Consider the following 27,414-nt stretch of genomic DNA (forward strand, 5'->3'; position numbering starts at 1 on the left):
CAAAGCCATGACCTTAGTGTTTAATACGTTGAGCTACAGAAACCAACCTACCAAAATAATAACAAAATAGAAAAAAAATGAATGTTCCTAAAAATAGAATTCATTTTCTTAAATAGAAACACTTTTTTTACAATAAAAAAAAAACATTATGTGGTGAAATATGACAGATATTACTGTGAGCTTAATTATTTGACTAAAGGTTATATGGGGTACCTCAAAGTCCAGCTCTGCTCAATCTAGTGATGCTCTTCCCCTGTAGAATCGCACCTTCCATTCAGGTCACTGCATAATTGTGACGTATATCCCTCCAGTCCAAGCACGATTCAGACACATGACCCATGGAACGCCTGGCAGACTCCCAACAGAGGCAAAAGCCTGGCCTTCTGCTCACAAGCCTGCCAGCCATTTTATCATTAAAGTACCTGCATTTTCCACAATAGCCGACTTTATTTAACAGACTGGTTTCACACTGTTACGCAACCAAGAGGAACAGCAAAAAAGTTGTAATTCTACAATGTTCCTACGCTGCCTATGTCTAAGTCAATGTCTAACGGCTTTGAAGCAATCTACATGCTAGTTTATTGCTTAATGTTAAATTTCCATTTGGCAGATATTTGCATTAAAAATGTACAGTATTTCTCTTCCAGGGAAATGGGCGAAAACTATTGATGACTCTTCTTGTGCTAAACCAGATTTTAGTCCAATGCTCTCTAGGATGAGAATGTCTCCTCTAATATCACCTGCAATCAGTTAGCAATTAGCAAATCATGGGCTGAGTTCAGAATGGCATACCACCATACAGTATGCCATTTCAAATTCTAAAGCCTATTGGCTATTTTATGCCTCACCCCAACTTCTTTCATACATCAACCAGGGTCAGAAATTAACCAGGGCTTGGGGCAAAAATGCCATGGAAAGTGACAAAAATGCCCCAAATATTTAAAATGTGGAGGCAAACAGTGACACTGTAGTGAATTCCTCTGTTTTTGCTATAACATTTGATATGTTTCATAATGTTCTTTTGTAGGTCTTGAACATAGATGGAGAACACACTGGGTCCTATTTTAAAAGTGCTAGCGCTAAGTGCAGGGTTATGCCAAAAGTCATACATGCAAAGTCAGTGGGCATGGCCATGAAAGTTTTAGTATTTTCATAGTTGTATGCACAAAGCACTTATGGGCTGGGTCAAGTGCAATTTAATTCGAAGGTTCTTCTCAGAGACTGTCTGCATCCTATTATATAGTCCATTCCCTGACAAGCACAAGCGATATAAACAAAGAGAGCACTTTCACAAGAAGTTGGTAGTGTGGACTTTATGCAATGAATTAGAGGAATAGAAATATGGACTATTGTGCATTAACTGCGTCATTGTTGAATGTCAGGCATGTTTGACAGTGACATGTTCCTTTTATACGCATGGAAAATGTGGTTCTTGTCAGGATTTGGATTTACGCTCAGTTCAATTGTAGAGAATGTTAGTATTATTAATCATTTTCACAAATCATGGCTAGTATTAACAGTATTTGGATCTGGGCCTGGGTAGCTCAGCGAGTACTGATGCTGACTACCACCCCTGGAGTCGTGAGTTCGAATCCAGGGCATGCTGAGTGACTCCAGCCAGGTCTCCTAAGCAACCAAATTGGCTCGGTTGCTAGGGAGGGTAGAGTCACATGGGGTAACCTCCTCGTGGTCACTATAAATGTGTGGTTCTCGCTCTCGGTGGAGCGCATGGTGAGTTGTGCGTGGATGCCACGCTCAACAAGCCACGGGATAAGATGTGCGGACTGACGGTCTCAGACGCGGAGGGAACTGAGATTCGTCCTCCGCCACCCGGATTGAGGCAAGTCACTATGCCACCATGAGGACTTAGAGTGCATTGGAAATTGGGCATTCCAAATTGGGGAAAAAAGGGGAGAGAAACAAAACAATTGCGCACTTCACTTCTAAAGGTCGATTTTGATTTTTAAAAATGTAATTCATTTATTTCATTTATTTAAATTACGTTTATGATTTAGAATGACTGTAAATCTGATCTTTAAGATGTTTAGCAGATGTTAGATGCTTTCCAGATGAAAAGATCAAAACAGACATCTCGGAGATGTACATGTACTATCTGGATTTGCTGCACTGCATTGGTCTGAACAGCCTCTAGTCTTTTAGAACACATACTATATTGAAGATGTAAAAATATTTCTCTTAATGTCATCAGAATTTAATAATTTCTCGAGTAAATAAAAAAAACAAAAAGAACGGTTTCTGTGCATACCTCGAGATGAAATCTTGCAGGCAAAAGCAAGTAGAAATGCTTACTTGACAGTGAATGAAATATAAACTCAGCGAAAAAAGAAACGTCCCTTTTTCAGGACACTGTATTTTAAAGATAATTTTGTAAAAATCCAAATAACTTTACAGATCTTTATTGTAAAGGGTTTAAACAATGTTTGCCATGCTAGTTCAATGAACCATAAACAATTAATGAACATGCACCTGTGGAATGGTCATTAAGACACTAACAGCTTACAGACGGTAGGCAATTAAGGTCACAATTATAAAAACTTAGGACACTAAAGAGACCTTTCTACTGACTCTGAAAAACACCGAAAGAAAGATGCCCAGGGTTCCCTGCTCATCTGTGTGAACGTGCCTTAGGCATGCTGCATGGAGGCATGAGGACTGCAGATGTGGCCAGGGCAATAAATTGCAATGTCTGTACTGTGAGACGCCTAAGACAGCAATACAGGGAGACAGGAAGGACAGCTGATTGTCCTCGCAGTGGCAGACCATGTGTAATAACACCCGCACAGGATCGGTACATCCGAATATCACACCTGCGGGACAGGTACAGGATGGCAACAACAAATGCCCGAGTTACACCAGGAACACACAATCCCTCCATCAGTGCTCAGACTATCCGCAATAGGCTGAGAGAGGCTGGACTGAGGGCTTGTAGGCCTGTTGTAAGGCAGGTCCTTACAGACATCACCGGCAACAACGTCACCTATGGGCACAAACCCACCTTCGCTGGACCAGATGTGACTGGCAAAAAGTGCTCTTCACTGATGAGTCGCAGGCTTGTCTCACCAGGGGTGATGGTCAGACTCGCGTTTATCGAAGGAACGAGCATTACATCTAGGCCTGTACTCTGGAGCGGGATCGATTTGGAGGTGGAGTGTCCGTCATGGTCTGGGGTGGTGCGTCACAGCATCATCGGACTGAGCTTGTTGTCATTTCAGGCAATCTCAACGCTGTGCGTTACAGGGAAGACATCCTCCTCCCTCATGTGGTATCCTTCCTGCAGGCTCATCCTGACATGACCCTCTAGCATGACAATGCCACCAGCCATACTGCTTGTTCTGTGCATGATTTCCTGCAAGACAGGAATGTCAGTGTTCCGCCATGGCCAGCGAAGAGCCAAGAGCTCAATCCCATTGAGCACGTCTGAGACCTGTTGGATCAGAGGGTGAGGGCTAGGGCCATTCCCCACAGAAATGTCCGGGAACTTGCAAGTGCCTTGGTGGAAGAGTGGGGTAACATCTCACAGCAAGAACTGGCAAATCTGGTGCAGTCCATGAGGAGGAGATGCACTGCAGTACTTAATGCAGCTGGTGGCACACCAGATACTGATTGTTACTTTTGATTTTGACCCCCACTTTTTTCAGGGACACATCTTTCCATTTCTGTTAGACACATGTCTGTGAAACTTGTTCAGTTTATGTCTTAGTTGTTGAATCTTTTTATGTTCATACAAATATTTACACATATTAAGTTTGCTGAAAATAAAAGCAGTTGAAAGTGAGAGGACATTTCTTTTTTTGCTGAGTTTAGTAGTGCGTTTGAGGAAATTGTTAAATTGAATGTAAATGTTTATTCATTTTCTGCATCAACATTGTCATATTTAATACATTACTGTTTGGTTTTTAGGCCCATTTTAGTTACAGTACAGTAATACTGTATTTTGTAAAGCAGAAATATTTACTTAATTGAATGGAATATAACAGTATACAGAAGCTGGTAGTTTGTATTGCCATGCTAAGCCACTTTACATAGGCACTTTAAATCTTTAGTTTTTCACTGACATTTTGTTAACACTGACATGTCATAATTGTAATACCAATTTGTTCATTTAACCTAGGACATGTCATTTATAAAAATTGTATTCTCAACTGGTAATATTGTTTAATCAACACAAGGTTAAGGAAATAATTAATGAGGTTTATTTGATATATGTGCCTAGAGTCAATAGTCCTTTAAACTATACATTTAATACATTCATAAAAAACTCATCTTAGACTCAGACTTTACTGGTCTCGGTCTTGACTTGGACTCGGCCCTCTCCAGTCTCGGTCTTGACTCGAACTCAACCTACTCTGGTCTCATACTGGACTTGGATGAGCTGGTCTCAACTACAACACTGCCTATTTCTCAGGAAAATAGCAAATTACGCTTTGCGCCACTTCATTAACATAAAATACACACAGATAGCGCAAAAACTTCCACCCATATGCACTTGTGCTTTGCGCTGGCACAAAAATTGCACTTAGAATTAGTGCTCTCGGTAAAATTGGATAAGTTGCGCGCAGATGTAGCACTGCATTTTGCACACTCACAAAAATAGAGCCCACTGTGTATATGTTAGAAAAAAAATATGGCCTAATAAAAAGGTAACAAGTGCCTCTGAAAATCAATTCCCAAGGCAAATATTTCCCCTTAATAAAAAAGTTAATTTTTAAACATTGATGTCAACACAGGAAATAAAATGTGCTTTGTTTAGCAAATTCACTGGGGTTTTTAACTGCAAACTTTGAACGAAACCTTTGGGTAGAGGCACCAACTCAATGACCACTAACAGAAGCACTGAGATCATCAATCACAACTTGGACTGGATCTTCAATCACCCCATAGCAAAAGAAGCCTTCGGTAGTACAGCATCAAGCCCCCAACAGCCTCTTATTCACTAACGAGGAGAGAAAAGCCTTGAGAGAGATCAATAAAATGAGCTGGCCCACAGGAGCGTGAGTCTGGCAATGCCATGACTCAGAAATAGGCAGCCTGACAAAGAGTGCTGTACAAAGAGATATAGAGAGGGCTAAACGAAGACAAAACAGATTGGAGACAGCAGAGCCAGCAAGAGAGAGAACAAGAGCTTAAAACCGCAAGAATGATTGGCCAGGTAGCCATGGTAAGCTAGACAGATGAGGGATGGTATGGACAGAGGGTGAGATGCAGACAGAATTGTCTAGTCGGAGGCTAATAACATCCCTTGTGACAGGTGCTGGCTTTACCTACCGTCAGCTGGTTGATTTGCCAAACCTATCTCCATGTCTTAGTAGGAATAAAGAGAGCAGATGTGACTCAGTTTGGTTTGACAGCTCAAGAGGGTGGGAGAAAACCATGCAGCAAGTCAACACATTTTGTTACCTAAAGTAGAAATGTTTCCAAGAGTACATTCTTCGAGCCTTTTTCTCCCTGGCCTTAGCGGCAATGGTGGGGATGAAGGGGGAGGTGTGGAGGACACTTTGATGTTTCTCTTAGTGCGCTCCAAGCATTGATTAAAAAAGCTGACGCAGCCAAGCCAAGTGAGAGCAGTGCAGTTTTTATTCAGAGTGTCTTGGTGAATATATATGGCAGAAATTGAGGAAAATCTACTTAGAAGTCATGCCTTGAAGTATTGAATATAAGACTTTGTGAAGTGGAGTCGTAGAAAGAATGTGAGCAGGAGAGATATGTGATTAAACAAGATTTTTACATTGCGAGTAGTACTTGAGTGCTGGAAGCTTGCAATGCTAGGGTGTTCTAGGTGGATCCCAAGACATAAGACATTCTGTGTTTTTAGCGCATTGCTACGTGGATGCTTGCTTACTCAGTGATATTCTGGTCCCTAAATATGGCCCAGACCCCTCATATTGAGTTGTTTCATGTGATGTCACTGTATGACTGTGCCACTGAGACAAAATGTCATTTTTCTTTCAAAAGTGTTATATCTTTTAAGTGGCACGGTTTCATTTAGCCAAAATGCAAGCAGGGATGAAGGGGGAGAGCAGAGATAAAACACTTGTTGGTTTTAGCTTATTTATTCAGGCAGGTATTGTCATTGCATGTGCCAATTAAATATATAACATTATCAAGTTGGATATAATTAAACTGGAAATGCAAATACGATATTGTTATTCATAACACCCAGACTGTATTAAGGTATGTGATAATTGTAACACGTTGTATAAAAAAAAATTAAAAAAGCACTGTCAATATACACTCACTAAGCACTTAAGGAACACCTGTACACCTAATTTTTCATGCAATTATCTAATCAGCCAACCATGTGGCAGCAGTGCAACACAAAAAATCATGCAGATACAGGTCAGGAGCTTCAGTTAATGTTCACATCAACCATCAGTATGGGGAAAAAATGTGATCTCAGTGAGTATTTCTGTAACTGCTGATCTGGGAATTAACTGAATTACCTTTTAAATTAACTACGCTCCAAAAAACACTTTTTAAAATGCATGACAACATTAGTAAAACACAAAAGTAGTTCAATTTCAGGGCCTGTATTCACAAAGATTTTTATCATAGCTAGAGTTCATAGCTATGCAGTTTTTGCTTACAAAACTGCTAAGAGTAAGTTTTACTAAGGAAATCTTAAGATAAGAGTAAGGCCGAGTTGACCTCGTTGCTATGGATGACGTCAGGTTTTATTAGCGAGCACTTTTAAAGCACCCACAGTGATTGGTAGACAGTGAACCACTATTTGTCAGCTAAGACAGGCAACATATGATCGAACAGATCACGTCAGGTTTTATTAGCACGCTCTTTTAAATCACCCACAGTGATTGGTAGACAGTGAACCGTTATTTGACAGCTAAGACAGACAACATACGATAGATAGATATTTTTTTCGGTTGATAAACATTTCTTCATCCTGCGCTGATGTACTGAAACGAGTGTGCAGTAGTGATGGGAAGTGCAATTCTTTTCCATGAACCAGTTCTTGCGGATGGTTAGTTTCAATAAACTGGTTAAAAAAAACGATTCACCAGTTAATTCACGTCATCACGTAATGACGTCCCTATATATAATGCTAATATGCCGGCGTCATAGAATACACACACAAACACATTCAATAAAGTCATATGTAAGGGCATATTGCTGATTATTACATTTTATTTAATTAAGTTATAATAATAAGGGTGTTTATTGTCGTCAGTTTCATTCAGTGATCTTACAATACATCCTACATTAAAGGTGCAGTATGTAACAATTTTCATGTAATATTCACCCTTTTTTTTTGCCAGTGTGTGAACGGCTTGTAACGCAACTTAAAAATTAGCCCTTCCCGGACTTCCTAGGTTGCCTATTAAAGCCTGTAGACTGATTTTCATGCGAAAGGAGCGGGTCGGTTTTACTCGGAAAATCCAAAGTATGTGATGTTTATGCGCGCTCCCGGGAGCCTTGCCTCAGTACTTCTCTTCCGCTATTCAACAGCAACAACAAACTGCAGCACTAGGTAACGTTATCTTAGAGATGGAATCCAGCAAACGTCCTGCACCCAGCACAACACCGACTCCTACAGTAAGCAAAAAAATAAATAAATAAATTAATTAAAAAAAAATGTATCTACTGAATCCTGTCTGGCTAAGCGGGAACGTGATCGTGGTCGAGCGAAAACTAGAGTGAACATCGGCAGGGCATTTGATTCCTGGAGGGACATTCGTTCAGTTTTGGGTATCAAAACTGACCCTGAATTGGCGTTCTTATTGAACAGGTAAGCTTACATAACTGCAAAGCATGTGAAATGTAGTGCCATAAGGAGTGATCTGTGTAATTTTAGCTAACTTGATCTTGCCTGCTATCACTGACGAATTGCAAGCTACCTTGCTTCTTAATTTTCAAATAATTTCAACGATCTTCTCTTTATACTAAAAGTCAGGTATACAGGATAAATTTAAGCAAATACGCTGGTTTCTTATTCATAGTACAACATATGACATACAAAACATACAATAGTGCAACATAACTGCAGTGCAACAGTAAACTGTTTGGTATAGTTCGGTAGTATGTAGCTGTATGTGTGTATCAGTATGCTATGTTAGCTGATAAGTAGTTTTAGTTTAATCTCAAAGTTTGTAGTAAAACAATCATAACTGTAATTTTAATTATGCTACCTCATCTATCAGCATGATGGCGGTGAATCACGTTCAGTCTCTTTGTACATTATGTCATTGTTTTGGCCGATGCTCACTCGCTCAAGTCCCTATGGAATGTGTGCACGAGCGCGAGCACAAGCAACAGGTAGCTGGCTGCAGTTCACTTAATGGCCACAGGTGTCATTAATAACAAGGGTTTCTGAATCTTACATACTGCACCTTTAAAATTTTGCACCTAAAGCACCCAATACTGACACTGATATATAAACATGGATGTTCTACATGTTTAAAGCATAAAAGGTGATTAAACTAGTCTTAATCAAGTCACCCTTTTTTACAGAAACCATGATCCAGCTCATCACAACTTCAGATATAATCTGCATGCACAATACTCAATAGTAAAATTTGTTTACATCTCTCGACTGAAACGTTTCGCCCCCTCATTCAAGTCCTCGGTTCACACATGCTCTTCAACTGCTCCCTGATCAGCAGTTCTCAGTATTATGTCTGAAAGAGGCAATTCTCAGTTCAGTGTACTGGTGACTCACAAACTGCTGTGATGGACTCATTGTACTTCTGACTCGAGAGCTGCTGTCCTCGTATCAGTGTACTGTTGACTCGAGAACTGTAGACTGGATCATTTTCATACGTTGATAAAACGGTAATACAATCAAGTCAAACATATTTCCAGTATATTTTATTTGTTACACTCTCTGTTGTTCAGCAAAATACACCTGAAACATACATCTCGCCCCTTAATCACACACATGCTCCATGTCAGCAAGCTCATCTGTTCTCAGTATGTCAGACACCTCTGAAAGAGGCGATTCTCAGTTCAGTGTACTGTTGACTCAAGAACTGTTGCGACCCGAGAATTCAGTCCGATTTGTGAACTAGTTGGAGCGGTTAATTGCAAAGAAGAGTTAGCAAAAGCAGATATCACCGGTTCTAGGATCATATTACTCCCGGTTATCGGCTCATTTCAACTCGGAGTGTCAGGCACATCCGAGAGACAGGTTAAGATAGAGTAACTTGTGGATCAGTGTTGACTCGAGACGCAAACTGTTTCAAACAATTCAGTCCGATTTGGTAAACTAGTTCAACTCGTTCACTAAAAAAAACCGGTTCAAAAAAATGATTCGTTCACAAACTGGACATCACTAGTGTGCATCCCGTCAACAGCATCAAAACACCGGGTAGCCCCACGATTGCCATGATTCCCCTTGAATGCCCCCTTTTTTTCTCTGCAGCGAGTGCACATCCACAGGAAAAAATACACTATGAATTGTTGGACAATGTGCGGTCTAGAGAGAGCATATATAGTTTGATAGAGGATTCTGCTGACGGATGATAGAAACTCCCAATTCATCCGCACTACAGTTTCATCTTGATGTGGCCAGGGAGCGCAGCTTTTTTAAAACCTGTATCCCTGGTGTAATTGGGTTGTTTCGGTTTGTGGGCGAGGTAACTGCATCTCTAAGTTTACAATAATGAAAACACCCTCGCGATTCAGGCGATACATTTTTTTAAAAGGTCAATTTCAACATTATAATATTATATTATTAAAATGCATCTACTCAATTGTGATTCAGGCGATACATTTTTAAAGTCAATGTCATAATATTCTGATACATTGTTTTTAATATGGATTGATGGCAGCTGTCATGCTTCGGATCATTTGTGAGTCATTCAGGACGACTTCTAAGCTGTCGTGGGTTTAGGAGCTACTTTTAGCATTAAAATGCTTCATGAATTACACTTGGATGAAAATTTTACGAGTCTTAAAATTAGGAGTGACACCCCGAATTTTTAAGAGTTGCTCCTAAATTTCCACATTACGAGCTACTATTAGCTTTAAGATTTTTTGTGAATACGGGCTCTGGTATACTTGCAACGGTCTGCTCGCCTCGGTTGCTTTCTGCATATTCTTCATGAGTTAAAAGCAGCTCTTACATTCATATAAAATGGATCACAGACATTTTGTTGTGAAATTCAAACCAGAAAAAAAAACATTTGTAATTCTGGATATGTTTACAGTGGTGTGTACTGGTAGGTGTGTGTATTCGTGGGTCACACATCAGACTGTGTGTACCAAGATGAATCATGGATAAACTATATTAACATTTCTGCAAAAGTAGAATTTGCCAATATTTATGCTGACTTCAGACCTGTGTACACTTTTCCTGAGACTTGGCATGGATCAATCCATTTTTTTTTTTTTTATTTTTTTTTAAGTTTTTCCATTTACCGCCATTGCTTCCTCCCGCTGATGGTCACAAGTATGACTGCTGCAAGGAAAAAAGTGGTCACTGAAACAGGTCAGAATGTTTGCACACAGTTCTGTGATTTAGCTCACATCGATATACCAGTTAAAATGATATACAGTACCTGTCAACCCATTCAAATTTTTGAGTATTGTTTAGGTCACAGTTATGCAAACATCACGGTTTGGTTAAGAATGTGCTACAAATAAAAATCTGTCACTTGAATGAGTGTTGTAAAATTTCTGTCAAGGTTTTTATCTGCCATTAGTTACTTTTGTATTATTTCTGCATTGAAAAGTGCCTGGTCTCAGTCACAAAGCTCTCTCTCTCTCACACAAAACTCATATACACAGCAGAGAGTGAAGCAACCTAAAGATGGTTAAAATAAAAAACCAATGCACTAGTTCTATTTCATGCCTCCTAAATGGTTTTCTTCTGTTTTTTTTTTTTTCTGTCAAAAAGTTGCTGCTGTCCTACCTGTGTTTTGCCACCTCAAATTATTAAGCACCACATTTTCAAAGTGAAATTTAATACAATATAGTCTGCAAAAAGCATATATCCACATTTTCATTATGAATTACAGTGATGTGCTGACCTACAGATTTCTCCTCAAAAGAACCATCAGGTGTGTTCATGGTTATAGTAGGGTTAATGGTTGGTTCGACGATCCGTTGGGTCGGATTGCATTCTCACCACAAGCGAACTGCTCCAAAGTTCGTTTGAAATCAGACCTCGTTGAGGTGGTCTCAGACTGATTGTTTTGGTGCGGATCCGAGTGTGATTACAGTGTTCATATTTGCCTAAACAAAACAAACTAGGGGAGAAAAGAAACCCGGTTCAAGCCAGGTGTGAAAAGGGGATTTTTTATTTTAATTTTTTATCATATCATCTTGCAGGCAAAAATCTTACATTTTATCATTTAGAGAAGTAATAGCACACCTCTAAGCAACACCACATGATTCGAGGTATCATTCATGTCAGGATGTACAGAATGAGTTACTCTCAGAAGTTTAATAGTTGAGGTTATGGGTTTGCTTAGGGGAAGTACTGTATGCACAGTTGTAACAGCGATGCTTGCCAGAAAGCACCACTAATAAGCACCTCAGAAATACATCTTGGGATCAGCTCCTTGTAAATGCAAATTACTAAAATTGGCAGCTCAACAGTTCAAAATTCTAAGCCATTAGCCACAAACCATTTAACCAGTATCTTCCTATCCAGATTAATGTGCCTGATAAATAATTTATTCACGAGCCTATTACAGTACAGAAATAGTACCATGGCACTCCTCAGGAAAGAAAGAAATAAGACTAATCTACAATGTCAGTAAGCTACCTGGGGACAAATTAATATGGCTTAATGAAATGTGTGGTTTGGGAGTTGTTAAGATGTACAGTTAAATTATAGACCGACATACCAAACAGGCATATTTAGCTATTTAAGATAATAGGGATTGGCTGATAAATTTGCTTGTTTGACCAAATAATAGAATGTGTCCTAAATCTATTGACAGTTAGGTAAATCCATCTACCAACATTTTAAATAGACAAGGAAGGCCAACTTATTTTTATTTAATTTTGCATAGATACTGCATAAATTAAATTAAGCAAGCATTTATTTTAACATATTGTATTATATGATGTAGATATCCACAGAGGCCAACCACTAATACAGTTGTTACAATATTATCAAGACTAAAGGCTTAGTCATTCACCCTTGCACTGCAAAATTCCAAAGCCAAAAATTGAGTATAAAACCCGCAAAAACTACTTGCCAAGCAGCCTCTTTTTTTTTTTTTATACTGCACTTTATACTCTGGAAGACCGTAGTTATAAAGAAATTCACCACTTAAATGAGTTCCTTGTACATTCTCACTATTTAGTGTAGCCAGTGCTCGAACTGAGCCAGTATGCAGTACCTGAAACAACAAAAATGACAGTACCACCAGCAACTCTTGTGTACCGGCAGCTCTTCTGTGATGGCAGTGCTGTCACCCAGAAGAAATGCTCATGGGCCCCCCCCACACCCCGGCTGACAGAAAAAACCCCCCCAGATGGAAAAATTTTCATCGAAGATTTTTCCACTTCGAGTGTAGCTTTGTACAAAGCACTGCGCACACAGAGGTCTCTGTAAACCCAATGATGCAAATTTGCATCAATATTCACCAAACTTTATCCACATGCAAAATTTGCATAGGGAAATTTCTTTGCCACCAAAAGTCTATCAGGCGACATTCCTGATAGCACGGATGACTAGATTTCACCTGCTTACTGAGAACAGTTACACCCCTTGTTCACACTGATAGCAAATACATCGCTTGAGGCCAAATCGCTATACAATTGGTTGCTAGTAGGCAACTGTATGAGGTGGATCACGTTAACCATACAGTCTTCACTTCCATTAGATGTCGCCATTGGGACTTCAGAATTTGGGACATGGAACTGTCACATCACCAACGGTCGCAGTCACCTCAAATCACCAACTCTCACTGTTTTGTTCATTTAGTCACTGCTAATCATCAGTGTGAATGTCCCGTACGACAGCCAACTACCTACATAGAATGATATTAAGACACACTCTTAAAAATGCTTCAAAGAAAAAGTCCTCAATTTACTCTCAACCTCCCTTTTTATTAGTCTACCTTTGCCTTTCTGAAGTGCAGGCAATAAAATAATCCATCATACCTCTAATTTACTTAAGATGTACTTTCAATTCACAAACCAATAATAAATGGCCATTGCACTGGATTCTGCCCCTCATGCTCAGTTAAAAGCTCTATTGAGAGGTGACTAAGTCACTGCTGTGTCTGCTGGTTGAGTTTGCTGCGGGGAGACAGATACTGAGGTAACTTGATGGGTAATTAGGTTGGAAGTCAGAGTCTTGCAGAAAGACCCCCTTACACTACGCTTTCTAGACTTGCTTCAGTCTTACTAAAATTAGAGTTGAGCCGAAGGCAAGGCCTGCAAACGCATAGCAACCAGAGAGGGTCAAACATGAGACCAGATAGAGAAAGAAAATTGCTGGTTGGCAGGATAAACGGAGCAGGCAAGCTGAATTACGAAGACCTGTAGAGAGCGAGCAGAGAAGAGAGAGAGAGGCAGAGACAGCCTGAGGTGGCTAGCGTTGTGACTACAGCACAAGGGATGTGTGGGAGCCTACAGCTCAGTAAAGCACACACTTCCCCCCCTACCCCCACACCTCATTTCAAAGCAACCATTTAACATAAAAATTGATTTATATCGAGCCCTAAATTGCTTCAGAGGGATTCACTCCCGTGGAAGCGCAGACAGGGGCCCTCAAGTGAAGTGCGCAAGCTAATGAGGCCCAGGGTTTCCATGTGAACAGGGATGAAGAGAAAAGCATTGCATATGTGCGGACATGTTAGCGTGGACTGCACCGCTGACCTGTGGCGAACCACCGAGTTTAAACTACATACCCAACAAGGAACAATCTTTAAAAGGTGATAAAGTTTAGCTTGAGGAGGCAGCATGAGTTAAAAACAGAAGCGTTAGAAAACCAAAAACTACTTCAACTTCTACATCTTCAACTCATTTCCAAACACTCCCGAGGATGTGCCGCCATTTGTCTCGCATCAATATTGGCAGCAGACCAGCAAAGAGAAAGTTTAAGAGCAGGCATTGGTGAATTTGTGCTGTCGGCGTGGGTTGCAGGTCAACGTGAGAACGGTCTCCTTTTAAGTCCTTTAACTTCGCCAAACTATTTTCTGAAAACACAAGGATGAATCAATTACTCGTCTATAAATACACTTGCTGGAGACGAAGCACCATAAAGGTTCTTTTGCAAGACTGTGTGTTCATCACCAAGCAGACCTGGTACTTCCTGTAGAACTTTATGCTAGTTGAATACAGCAGACTGGAGCCCAGTTTCCTTCAATCTGTGTGACCTGCAAGTCTCACTGATTCTCACAAGATATTTGAGCATGCCCACATTAATCACACATTCCATTAAAACACCATAATCGCTCAACAGGCCCACTTACATCGACATTTGATCTAAACATAGTTTTCAAAGTGCACAAACCACGAAAATGCTTCTTCACTGTGCACAAAGTATTCAAGTCTAAATGGGATTCGTTAATTATTCATGAGGGCTGCATGATGCCAATGTCTTATTTACCATAATGGTTTCTGAACATTCTAACAGCAGAATCAGTACTTGAGGGATTTGACTTTGTGCGAATGTTGCCTGCACTTAAAATGGAAGTCAATGGGGCAACCGTTGTATGGTTGCCCGATAGACCTACATTGTAAGTGCATTTCAGTCAACGCATTTGTTAGTTTTTACATACTGCAGAATGATTCAAAGTATTTGCTGTGGTAATTGACAGCATGTGACACATGCGGTCAAAAGAGCTAAACTTGTATTAGTATTTGAGATCCACAGATTAAAAATGGCAATGTAGATATCCGATTATTTTAGAGCAACATCTACCAATAACGATAGTTTGCGGTTCTGATTTTTTTATTCTGCATTGTTCCAAATCACTGATAATTACACAACCTCGGATAAAAAAAAAAAATACAAATTAACTTTATTCTCGGTCTCTACATGTCTTCCATGTTCGAGTAACTGGCCTTACACTGGTTATAAATGAAAGAATTACATTAACATTTTACCTTACATTGACTCGTAGTAGCTTCTTGTAGGCTCACATTAAATTGGTAAGACTTCTAAAAATGTTCTCACTTCAACTGATTTCTGAATGACAACGCCTGTCCCTTTAGTTGAAGCAGCCTCCACTTTAACTTCAACAAATGTATTCCTTGTGTCTAGCTTTAAGGTAATCAAGTTAGTTTAGTAGCTTCACCTCGTGAATTAGAAGTGCAACTTACATACTGCAACTACAAACTCAATTGTTTAACACACTGCACGAGTTTATTTTTATTTTTTATTTTTTTTAAAGAGTAGGTCAATGTCCGACAGTGCAGATAAATTGCTTTTCAATAAATACCTATATTTGGCTAATACACTAGTGCATGTCCAGAATTTGCAAGTATTTATACAGGATATTTCTTTAAAAACAATGCACTTGCATTATTCCCAATGTGAGTGACTAAAATGTGACAATAAGACAAGTCTTTCAAAACGAGAAAGACACATAGAAGTCACTGTTTACATTTAATTTCTTTATTTTTGACAATGTGTGTGAGGTCAAACAATTTACTTGTAAAAACATTGTCATCAGGCATTTCCCCCTGAGGCAGATCTTCATTTGCAGGCTGGGTGTGAACTTGGTCAAATGTGCTTTTAGATGCACTTACATCCAGAGATGACAAACTAGTTTGAATGACTTTCAAATTAACTGTAATTCTGTCCACTCCCCAATGTCACCAATCTGTTTTTTTCCCCCAAAGACTTGGTTTGCTACTATTGAAATAAAGGCCAACTGCTGTGTTGAATGACAGACACTTCATGCACTCGTTTAACTACATGGCAACTCCAAGCCCATCAATCTCTTTAAGAAAACAAAAAAAGAATAGAATCTTGGCACTTGTATTCCATTGCTAATACCAAGCAATTGCCATGATTTCCCCACATTGTGTTGGGTACATTTGGTTATGTGGATTTTGGAAAACATGCAAAAGGAAATGTTACTACAGCAACAGCCAAGGTGGAGGTGTCCAAATCTTGTCCTGGAAGGCTTCAGATTACTCAAGCCAGATTCCACATGAACAGATTCAATTCAGTCCCATCACACCACATTGAGGGAGAGCCCTTTAGGAGGTTTGGTTATTACCAGCATTTTCAAACTGAAAAAGGTGGCCGGCAGCCATGGTTCTCCAGGACTTGAGCCAGAAACCGCCATAGAACCGTTAGAGCCACTCCCCATGCACTCAATTCTCCGACTCCCTAGAGTGAATACACCGGTTAGGTGCGAAACAAAATAGCCATGCAAGAAACAGACAGACCAGGCAGGCGTGCAAGCAATTAATTTGTATTTACGTAACCATGCTTCCTGTCTTCGGCATACAGAATGAGTTTTGGCAGTTAGGAGCTGCCAAACCACAACTGTTTCAGACTGTCACACATGCCTTTTATGCTACTATAGAGGCATTTCCCCTGCAGCTGTAGGTCATGAATGTCCAACACACACATACCTATAACCATGTAAACAGAGACCCATTAACTGCAGGGTTGGCTTCAAAATGTTCTTCCAGATTGTTCTCTAATCTTTTTGCCTCCCAGCATCTGTCTGGGAAATAAATTAATTATTTCCATTATCTGCTTTTGCGATTTCTCTTTATGTTGAGGCCCGTATACACATCGGTAAACCTTCTACCCAATTGTTTGATGTCACTTGAGCGGTGCATGATGCTATTAAAATCTGTGCCGAGGACTGATGTGTGTCTAATGCAATAAGGCAGAGTCCTGTTAGCCAGTCAGCAACCAGTGGTGGCTCCGTGGGGGTACGAACAAGCTGTCATCTGCAGTAATTGGTCAGAATGACAAGCCTAAATCCAACTTGTGCTGGGGGGAAAATGAGCAAAAGATCTAGAAACGAAAAAAGCTCAGATACACTGACGGCGACACGTGCATATGCACAAATGTATTTGGTGCCAAAGTCAAACTGCATAGCAAAGATTAAAAACAAAGCAGTTCCTGGGAAATTCATTTAGGGGGAAGAAAGACCTTTATCCATAAGGCAGAAGTGCTAATTAAACAATATCATAAGCAAAAGTATTTTATAAACAAGATGAAGAGAAATTACAATTTAGAATCAAATTTTTGGTTGACCAACAAAAATAGTTCTGCAAACAGACAAGTGGAGATTCAATTGTGAATCATACAAACTCCAAGACAGCTGCAGTAGCATAAGCCAATTCAAACCAATATCTCCTCTAATTGCCATGATAATTTTCGCCTGACTCGTTAAAAGCAAAAAGATAGGGGCAAATCAGCATGTACATTCCTCAGAGCGAGGAACGGAGTGTGACGGGATGTCATGCTTGTCTTTCAGAATAAGCACTTGAGTATTATCAGAGGTGGACATCTGGAGAGTATGGACAGAATTTTCAGAGCTCGTTAAAATTTCTTGGCCAACAAAAGCAGAAGAGGTCAATTTAAAAGATGAAAATGTCATGTTACGTATGCTCAAAGACCTTGATAAGGTGAACACTAAAGAGTGCCAGAAACATTCTGGAACAGAGAAATGACCTTTAACCTCATCCAATATGACTGGTGATACATACAGAATACATTAGCACAAAGACTTATTCTATCCAACAAGAGACTGCCCATCAGCAGGCTGATATACGCAAGTGGGGCACCTTGCGCATATCAGGCTGGTGCCAACTGGAACATCGATTTCCTTTTGCACACATATCCACTCCGTCCTTCTCAGACGATTGCCTTCAGACCTCTGGGTTTATGAGAACTGCCGTTGTCCATGGTTCCATAAAGACTGCTGATGTTCAAAGATATGCTTTGAACAAACACTTGTCTTTTCCTGTAGAAGAATTGACAGCCAATCAGCAGAGCAGGCTAGAACGAAGCACACATGCAACTCTGAGCCAAACATCTGAATCATCTTAGACAAGGAGTGCATTCATCACATTAGGCCACAGAAGCTACCAGTATTTACTGAGCAGAATATATTCAGGAGTTTAGAAATGGAAACAGGAAGCCAGCCCATCCAGGCAGAGCAACTTTGTCCCATTTAATTTTCCAGCAGAAGGTGCAGATTTTGATAGCAATTACTCATAAGCATTGAAATTAAGAAGAACAATACAGAAGAAAAAATAAACAACGTAACTTCATATCTGCATAATTGCAGTTTCTGTGGAAGGTATAACTCACCTGAGCAGAGGTCTCACATTCTTGTCAAAACTGATTCCATTTCCGGGAATTGCCAGGCGCCATTACCTGAGGGAAGGGAGAAGACTATGACCGAATAGTCAAACATTGTTGAGAAAAACTACGTGGTATTTAGGAAGCTCATGCAATCTGCAAAGTTTGAGTCATGCAACTCAAGCTTTCCCAGGTAACTTTTGTTCTGTTAGGACATTTGAGTTTTTCAATACGTTAAACAATTAAAATCGCAGATTTTGCAAAAGAAAAAAATAGGAGCAGCATTACAAACATAGATGGATCTAGATTTGACACTGAGCACTTTTAGCATGAGTTGCATTACAATTCTGGTCTAGAATGTTAGAACACAAATATTTTAAAGACACAAATATTACTGCGTGTTTGTATATTTTTTTCACTTTACTTTTATTTTTAAACGACTGAATCTTTTAAATCATTGCACGCTGTTAACAAAAAAGTTTTAAGTAAATAAATAATATAACACTACCAACTTAAAAATTTAGGGTTAGGTTTACCTTTACAATGCTGCACTTAAGTTTAACAGTCCTCTCCTGTCCTCTTTACTAAAAGCAGCCAACATGTCTTTGCATCAGACTTGACAGATAAGGCCCCTGCAAGCTTAACTTTTAAATTCAAGTTATTTCAGGCTGGTCAATACATTTCCCATTCTGAGTAAGACCAAAAATAAAATGTCATTCAAGAAAAGTTTAATACATACCCAAGCATCGAATGCTTTAGCTCTCTCTATAGACATTAGGAAGCTATCCAGGTTATTTTAAAGAGCACAGGTCTTACCTCTAGGGTCCTTTTTAAGTATAAAAAGAGAGAGAAACATTAAAGGTGTGCTTTTAATTGTCAAAACACTTTAAACAGATTCCTTTAGTGTAGTTTACGTCTTCAGACTACATGCATTGTTTTAAATTTACAATCTGTTTTTGAAGAGGAAGAAGGTTGTAACCGAAGGTTCTAGGTTATTTGAAAGGCCATTTCAGATTTTATGATGACAAAGAAAAATAAACCAGGTTAAAGTTTCATAAAAAAACAAACTAGCTTTATTGACAACTGCTGCAAAACATGTTTCGGACAGATTTAGTTACCTATTTAGGCAAGCTTACACATGTGTCATTCTGCATTTTATGGAGAGGATACAAATACTAATGGCAGTAAAGTACAGTTTGGATGTAGGTTGATTTTTTTTTATTTCTTTTTCTTTATTAAACTATGTACAATAGAGTCAGTTTTAGCTGCAGTATCCCTTTACATAATAAAAGAGATGACCCTTGTGGAGATTGTTGTCCAAATCCTTTTTAAAGCAGGTTTTGCATGCAGTTTATATAGCATGGTGACATCCATGGTAATCTGACTTATTTGATTTTTTTCCTTTTAAACACAAGTATCCAAACATAGGTTATTCTACAGAACTGTTTTGAAGAGTAACATCTTATTTTAACAAATTAAGGATTTGAGGACAGTTCATCTCAACAGCGTCTAACTGGGCTATATTTCAAAACTCTAAAGATACAAGGAAAAATATTGAGGCCTAAATCTAAATTTACAGCTTTTAAGACTATTTAAATCAAATGAGGAATAATCAAATGGCTGTTGGAAATACCATTAAAAGACATTTTTCCTTTCAGTAATTTATGTTACATATTACAAGACAGACATTAAGTTTAGGGTCTTTTTTGATACGCTATTATTAAACAGAATTTTGAAATGTAGCCTACATGGGAATCTGCAACTGCACCTCAGCAGAGATTTTATGGTAACACAAATTAAAGTGGTGTCCTATGACACATAAAAAGTTGCTGTACAGTTGTTGGGCTTCATCTTTCAACTAAATACTTTTTCCAACCATTGGAACATACATTTACCATCGACAAATGCAAAAAAGCAAGGGTAGGTATGAGCAGAGGAAGAGATATTGGCCAAAAAAAAAAGAACAAAAAAAAAAAGAAAAAAGCCATGTTTAAATTCTATTCCTTGTAAGGGTAATGTTGATTCTTGAGGCATTTAAATGCCAATTTGTTGAGTTTTCCTTTTTATAATGTCCAGAGTTAAAAAAACAAAAGCAGACAATTACTTTTGTCGGGTAGCTTAAAGCGTGTGCTGCCAAGGGTGACAGTTGACATGGCGACGTGTTGGGTGGCGTTCTGCTAGTCAGACTTAGTATCGCCCATAGGGGTGTTGTTCCCTGTATCCAGGCTTAGTCGGTCTCTGAGTGGGAGCTTTCCCACCACCAGCAGCATGCTGTGTTCCATTCCAGTCATCTTGAGCTATAGGACCAATCACACACACAAGAGCAAGTGTTAATGTTACGTACTAAAGCTTCCTTGACAACTTAAACAGCAATAAAGGAACCGTTCTCTTCAGTTACACCATTATTATCGCCATTAAATGAAGCATTACCTTTTTAAGAGACTCAATTATCAACCGTTAAATAGGGGGTTGGGCTTAGCAAAGGGTCAATTGCAATTATGTTTCAAATTCCACAGTTTGGAAATGGGGGGGCAGGAGTAAAATCTTACCGTAGTTTTCGTAACCCTCCTGTGTCTCTCCATGTCCATAGTCATAGTATTCTGGTTCTCTGGGGGGAAAAAAACAATATGTAATGCTAAATCCTCAGTGCCAAGAACAAACATGCACAAACCCACATCTCAAAACAACAAGAGAAACTGGCCTGAATTTCCAAATGTAACTTACTAAGCCAAGAACATCTTCGATTGCTTTTGAGATGTTTCCAAAAAGCCTCCATAAACCACAATAATCATAAGCAAAGTTGATCTTTTTGGGGAAACTTGACCTTGTAAAATCCCAAACATACAGTTATAAAATATGATATACTGAACCAACTTACGCCTGCGGCTGACTGTAGTAGCTGTTGTAGGGTTCATAGGCTGCCTCTGTGTAGCTCTCATCATACGACTGAGGAAATAAAATAAAGTGACACATATCAAATCAACATCACCAGAAACACTGAGAAAGCAAGTCCTGGTATTGTCATCAGTCAATAATAAGCAGTCTTCTGAAGAGTCATTCTTTACTCAACCTCATGTATTTCCAAACTCATACAACTTGCTTCCGTGGAAAAACAAAAGGTGGAAGGAAAAAAAAAAAAAAAAACTTTCATAGATTGACAACCTACACATTTATTGTATGGGGAAAATTGTCTCTTCACAGGTTTGGAACATAAGGGCGAGTAAATAAAATAACTTTGCATGAACTATCCCTTTTTTAAACAAATTCACAGGTTATTTATTGAATTAAATCAGACTATGAAGGAAAAACTTACATATTCTTCATATGCTTCTTGGGCTGGAGGGTGAGAAGTTGGTGGAGGGGGCATCCTCGGTGGAGCAGAGGCAGTTGGACGGGCACGGGTAGCAGCCGCTCCTCTGGCCGTCTGGGCTGGTGGTCCGCCTCTCCCTGCGGGAGCTCCTCTAACAGCTCCGCCTCGAGGTGGGCCACCACGAGCACCTCCACGCGGGGGCATACCACGGCCCCTATAATAAAAGAAATATGTATTTTAAAGCATTATTTCTTTGCTCTACTTAATAGTTCATAAGATAATTCTAAGCATGTATATGCATAAATGTGGGTACCTGGGTGCCCCTGAAGCCGGGTGGGCTCCACGGCCTCTGACGGGTGGACCTCCTCTGCCTCTGCCCGCATGTTCCTGACCCCCGTTTAGATACTTCATCTCCATGAACTGCTCCTGGCAAATATCATCCATCATGTCCTGTGACACAGCAGAAATGAGAAGCATTCAATTAAGCAATAAAACAAAACACAAAGTAAATGAACAAATTGCCTCATGGACAGGAAAAACAGAAGTTGAGCCAAGGATTCCACTGAATGTAAAAGTTGTTTTAGGGCCAATGGGAGGCTACAAGACAGATTTCAACAGATCTTACGAGGCAGTTAAAAGTGTAGAAAGACATGTCAATCGTTCACAACAGCAGTCGCTCTTGTAGTAGTCACCCAGTTCAACTACAAGAGTGAGCTCGAAAACAACTTATTTAAATATTAATCTGCCGCAATAGGAGTAGAGTTATAATCTGTCAATGGAAGCGGTCTAGAGTTAAACAATGCCCCCATTCCCAATAATCGCAGCACTCTAAACAGAGAAAGCAGAGACAAAACATGATATCAGCAATTCACTAAAGCACAAATTACCATCTTCAGGCTGCTTTAGTTGGATTATGGGATTTCATAATACTTACCGGAAACAAGAACTTTTTGATCTCTTCCATAGCGTGTGCCATACGCAGGTATGCCTCAGGAACAGGAGCAAAAACCTCAATAAACACATGAAGCTCCATGGACAAATGTGAATACTTTGGCTCTCCACCTTTTCTCAAGCCTTCCTCCTAAAGAACATAAAAATGAGTTAAGATCCAAATTAGACTTGTCTGTCTGTTCATTTAACTTTCATGCATATACAGTGAGAACTAATGCACAATCTTTTTTGCAGCATCAAATCCACCTTTTTATTCCTCAAGTTTAGAGCTGTCTTTTCCAGGACCAAAAGTGATGTTCCCCTAGCTTAATAATTTTTGCAACAATAACACTTAAAACTTGACAGCACATTACCTTGGTTTTGTCCCTCATGGATCCCTTCCCAAGTACCGAAATCTTGGCACCCGTCTCCTCCTGCAGTCTCTTGATAGTGTTCCCCTGCGGTCCAAGGATCTTTCCAACAAAGTTAAACTGCACAAAGCAACAGACAAAATTAACTAAACTCACAGCATTTGAAGAAATCTACAGCATTCCACAAAAGCAAGTAATAAAGTCACATGTTTACTTTCGAAGTAACACTCAGTAGTTAGTTCGTAAACTGTGTTGGGTGTAATCCAATTGTAATCCAAGTAATTAGTAACTGTAATCTATACTTTAGTCAAAAAAGTTAAGTTACTTAAGTAAATACTGTGAACACTTTTCCAATTAAGTATTTAGTAAAGTAATCTGATTACAATTTTAGATAATTTGTAGCGAATTACTATTTTTAGTAATTTACCAACACTGTTCGCAAGAGTCTGCTGTTAAATACACATGCCCAATTGTGTGAAGCTGACAGGTGCGAGACAGCACAAAGTCATAAAAGTAATGATCTCACACAGACTCTGCTGCCTTTAAGATATACGGCATGCACACAAAAGCAAATCTGGAGATGCATATCCTCAGTCAGGGATATCCATATTTTATCAATCTCAAGTCTGGTTAAAAAAAAAAAAACAGCCTTTTCAATCGGTGTTGAGTAGCATAACTAATCACACAACTCACACTAATCTGATATCCAAGTAAAAAGGACAAAGAGAATGAAAGACTGGAATCTGGAAAAGGGATGGAGGAGCAAAGAAACGTTAAACTCAGCTAGTCTCATCTGATCTGGCAAGCTAACTTCAAGGACACAAGAAATAACAGACACGCACTCAAAAATAGAGGACACTATCAAACAGTCTGAACGCCTCTGGCAGGTGAGCATTCAGCAGTGAAAGGCAAGCCGTCACGGGACTTGCACAAAGAAACTTGCATTTACAAAATATCTTAAGCCCCTTCATGACAGATTACAGACCTTACATAGGATTTGGCCATCACAGATCGGCAAAACTGTCAAAATGCATTCCTGATAAGTGCATGCTGATAGCAGACTGGCAGCTAGCCTTGAGCAGATAAATCTATTAGCTTCCAACTCCAGTTCACTCTTTAATTACTTCATTCAGTGCTCATGACATTTTTGGCCTGATATGTAAACCAGTTTTATTCCACTTCCCAATTTTGATATGAACTGCTTTGAATATGCTCAGAAAGCCTCGGATGACCTTCGTTTACTCTATTGCACATTCCTTCAACGCAAGATCTTATCAACCACACAAATAGAGTAAAGCCTCCTTTGATGTTTTGAGTCGGTGGCTGGTTAAGTCTTAGATCTTACAACCAACATTGTAGAGTGTAGTCTAGATGCTTTGTCTTCAGGTGTGTGCACTGTCCCGTCGAGCATGGACTGACAAGGAACCACTGCCAATGAAATATAGAGAGCGAGCGCAAGAGGAGAAAAGGCTATTGGGAAGCAGAAGATAAAAAAAAAAAACTGGAAAATAAAATACCCACACCTCCCTACCCGCTGTATTATTTTCAGCTGTTTTTGACGGCACTAAAGACAGTTGTAACAGGGTCCAAACCATTCTGAGATTTGCCCACTTCAAACACATTTAGACATTGGGAAGGGCCACCTACTAAAACAAGAGTTTAAACTGACGTTTACAAGCGGATTTAAAGCAAAATAACCGTCCAATCAGACAATTTTAAGTGAATACATGTACAAGCACTTCCCGAAATTCATCACGAAAAGCACGCACATTAGAAGCTCGGGTACTGCACTAAAATAACTATGAATTCTTCTCTAAATGTCATGTTTGCGTATAATTAAGCGAAACTGTGCACCAGTTTTTAAATCCTTTTTCTTTTGTTTTGCTATCATTCAGTAAAACACAGACGTAATGATTGATGAAATCAGAGACTCTCTCCTCAAAATCCAAACACAAGTGGTCAAGAGACGACCAGGTGTAATGGTGATGTGTCTCGCTTGTACACTTGTGATCGGATCGCCTAAAACGCATCTTAAACAAGATGTACACATGACCTCCGTCAGGGCGAATGGTCGTGTAGTTGATACACCCAGACTACAATCTGTTGTGCAGTGTACACACCATCACAACGAAAAACAAGACTGTCACAGGGCACCGACTGCAAGTCGTGTAGTGTGTGCTTAGCTTAAAACAACAAAGTATACATGTTCCTAAACATCGCTGAGACACACCTTCGGGTACTGTTTGACTGGTATAAGAACCCTTTCCTTCAGTTTGATGTTTGTTGTTGTGAAGAGGTCAAGGTAGCTTTCGGTTTCTTTCTCCCCCGTTTCGCCTTTCTGAACCTTCTCGATTTCTGAAAGAAACAATGAGAAACAATAAGTTATTGTACAAGTTATCATATGGAATACTGTCAGTGAACTTAGATGAAACTAACATTGCATCAGATCATATGAACACACATTTACAAAGCAAAAACTGAAAAAAAGAGATAGAATCAGCTTACTACAAATATATTCTTGCACAACCAACTGTATCCTCTTGGACATATACAAACCTCATTCAAAACAAAACCACTAGACACTTTAACACACTGCCTGAATTTTAGCTAAACTGGAAACTGCAGTGTTAGAAATTCATGGCGTCAAAGAAAGCAAACAAAGGAATGACCTCTCTCGAAGAGTCAAACCTTGATGGATGTAGCCAGAATACAACATACCTTACAGACACCCAGAATTGTAATACTCAGAGACTGTATTCATGTTACCAAAACCACAATCAGAGCCACAATATTCTCTTGGTTTCCCCTTTCCCCAAAAATATTTTCTTAAAACTCCAAGTAGGTGCTGAAAACACCAAAAAGGCCTTTTTTCTCTGTACCATGTTCATTTAACATCAATGGTAAATATAAGTTGGCGATTTAAAGGTTTATTTCAGGTTTTAAAGAAAAGTGCTTGCCTCAAAGACCGTGTGAGGAAACACCATCAGTCAATAGACTGAGCTTCACTAAAGGGCTTTCTTTTTAATCCTACAAAATTAATGGCGTGACTTCAGTTATTATGTTGTAAGTAAAGGTTACTTGTGGAACTGATCAGCTTAGAGACCAACCACAAGTTACTGTAAAATTCGCACAAGACGTTTGATAAAAGACATGTGTTGAAACGCCTCCAGGAAAAGACATTTCCGACACCAAAAAAAATGTCTCATATCCAGTTGCAACACTTCCCGCTCTAAAAGCCTAAAAGCCACATATGGCCTGAAACATGTTTTTTATTACTAAGACAAATCCCAAACTGCAGACATTCATCCGTCTTCAATTTCAATCTCGGCTGATTTCATCTAATGCGGTCCAGACTTTTAATCCTCGAATGCAACTCTAGAAATGTTCCCTGTGACTCGACGCACACAAAGAAACGCCACGTTGCCCCTTTAGACATGGACGTTTTTGCTAGAAAAAAAACAATAACGGTCTCTTAAATATTTTCTGATGATATTATGCCATTTAGTTACGACTAAAATAATTTTAATTTCCCTAATGAGTTAATTACAATTATAAATCTGAATTTAGTTAAATTTTAGAGCTATTAACAATCATAAACCTCCAAGTTTATAAGATGTGTAATTTGGTTATAAAAAGTATCTTATTCAATACGCATGCGAGATGATTTCACCACATTTAAACCCAATCCAGCACGCGGCTCATACTGTACTCGAGCGGAAATGGGACACTGCACAGGGGATAAAACTCTACAACATTACGACATTAGCAAATGGAGAACAGAGGACAATACAATAAACCGAAAACATTTAGGAAACTGGGTTTCTCTCTCTCTATTTATATAAACCTTGAACAACACGCCGAACCGTCCGAAAATGGCTTCAGCAGCACGTGCCTTGCTCGCGAGAAATACACGAGCCCCCACGCGCTGAAACGACACTTTTGTGACGGTCGTCCTCCGTCCCAGGCTCTATTACGGACGATTCCAGCGGGTTCTCTCCGACAAAACTGAGACTACCTATATCTCCCCAAAAAAGTTGTCTGATTAGATATTCCGTTTCCCCCTTTCATTTTCACGAAACACCGGGGTTTACCTGCTGAAATAAGTTTCATGGCGTGTGTGAACGACGAGTCCAGACTGTCTCGCTCCGCCAGCAGCTGCGGGAGATATTTGCTCTCGTCCTCCATGTTGAGTTTGTAAATAAGTTATTAAACAGATCGCAATCGAACACCGCGAGTCCGGCAGGTAAAACTATTTCAGCATCCACTTCCCGCAATACGAGGCTTTACGCGAACATACGCGTGTTCTAGTGAGTACAAATGGCTCCGCTGCGCGGTTGGAAACAACTGAACAAAAGCTTTGCGACGAGAGCAAATGACTTGAGCGAGCGGAAGTGACGTCACGAAATGTATGCCGTACGGGACCGCCCACTTGCATGTGGAAGTTTTTTTTAAATGAGCCTTTTTGCTTTGGGAACGGGCTCTGATCCTCTTCGTGAATGGATACGTTTAAAGCCTTTTCTTAGGAGATAAGTTAGTAAATGTCAGTGTGTGTATATGTTCCTTTCATGATATTAGTGCTGGTTATT

The 27,414-nt window shown here is 39.5% G+C and overlaps 1 protein-coding gene across 3 annotated transcripts; it reads right to left on the reverse strand.

The window, feature by feature from the left end:
- Nucleotides 1–11,257: 11,257 nt before the first annotated feature.
- On the reverse strand, nucleotides 11,258–27,187 carry LOC127424943 (KH domain-containing, RNA-binding, signal transduction-associated protein 1-like). 3 transcript variants are annotated; one of them, XR_007894545.1, is made up of 12 exons: nucleotides 26,920–27,187; nucleotides 25,059–25,183; nucleotides 22,832–22,948; nucleotides 22,462–22,608; nucleotides 21,841–21,977; nucleotides 21,531–21,741; nucleotides 21,096–21,163; nucleotides 20,767–20,825; nucleotides 20,322–20,514; nucleotides 18,754–19,043; nucleotides 18,227–18,292; nucleotides 11,258–17,876 (listed from the first exon to the last, which is right to left on the reverse strand). XR_007894545.1 is itself a non-coding variant. In XM_051670515.1 (9 exons), exons 1-9 carry the CDS (start codon nucleotides 27,011–27,013, stop codon nucleotides 20,405–20,407), a joined length of 1,068 nt encoding a protein of 355 aa, XP_051526475.1. In that variant the 5' UTR covers nucleotides 27,014–27,187; the 3' UTR covers nucleotides 19,262–20,404. The 3 variants fall into 3 exon arrangements, 1 of the variants encoding a protein (XP_051526475.1); XR_007894544.1 differs by lacking the exon at nucleotides 18,754–19,043; XM_051670515.1 differs by lacking the exons at nucleotides 11,258–17,876; nucleotides 18,227–18,292; nucleotides 18,754–19,043 and having other exon boundaries at nucleotides 19,262–20,514.
- Nucleotides 27,188–27,414: the final 227 nt, after the last annotated feature.

This window comes from Myxocyprinus asiaticus, chromosome 34 (genome assembly GCF_019703515.2).
Source record: "Myxocyprinus asiaticus isolate MX2 ecotype Aquarium Trade chromosome 34, UBuf_Myxa_2, whole genome shotgun sequence".
In the NCBI taxonomy this organism is placed as follows: Eukaryota; Metazoa; Chordata; class Actinopteri; order Cypriniformes; family Catostomidae; genus Myxocyprinus; species Myxocyprinus asiaticus.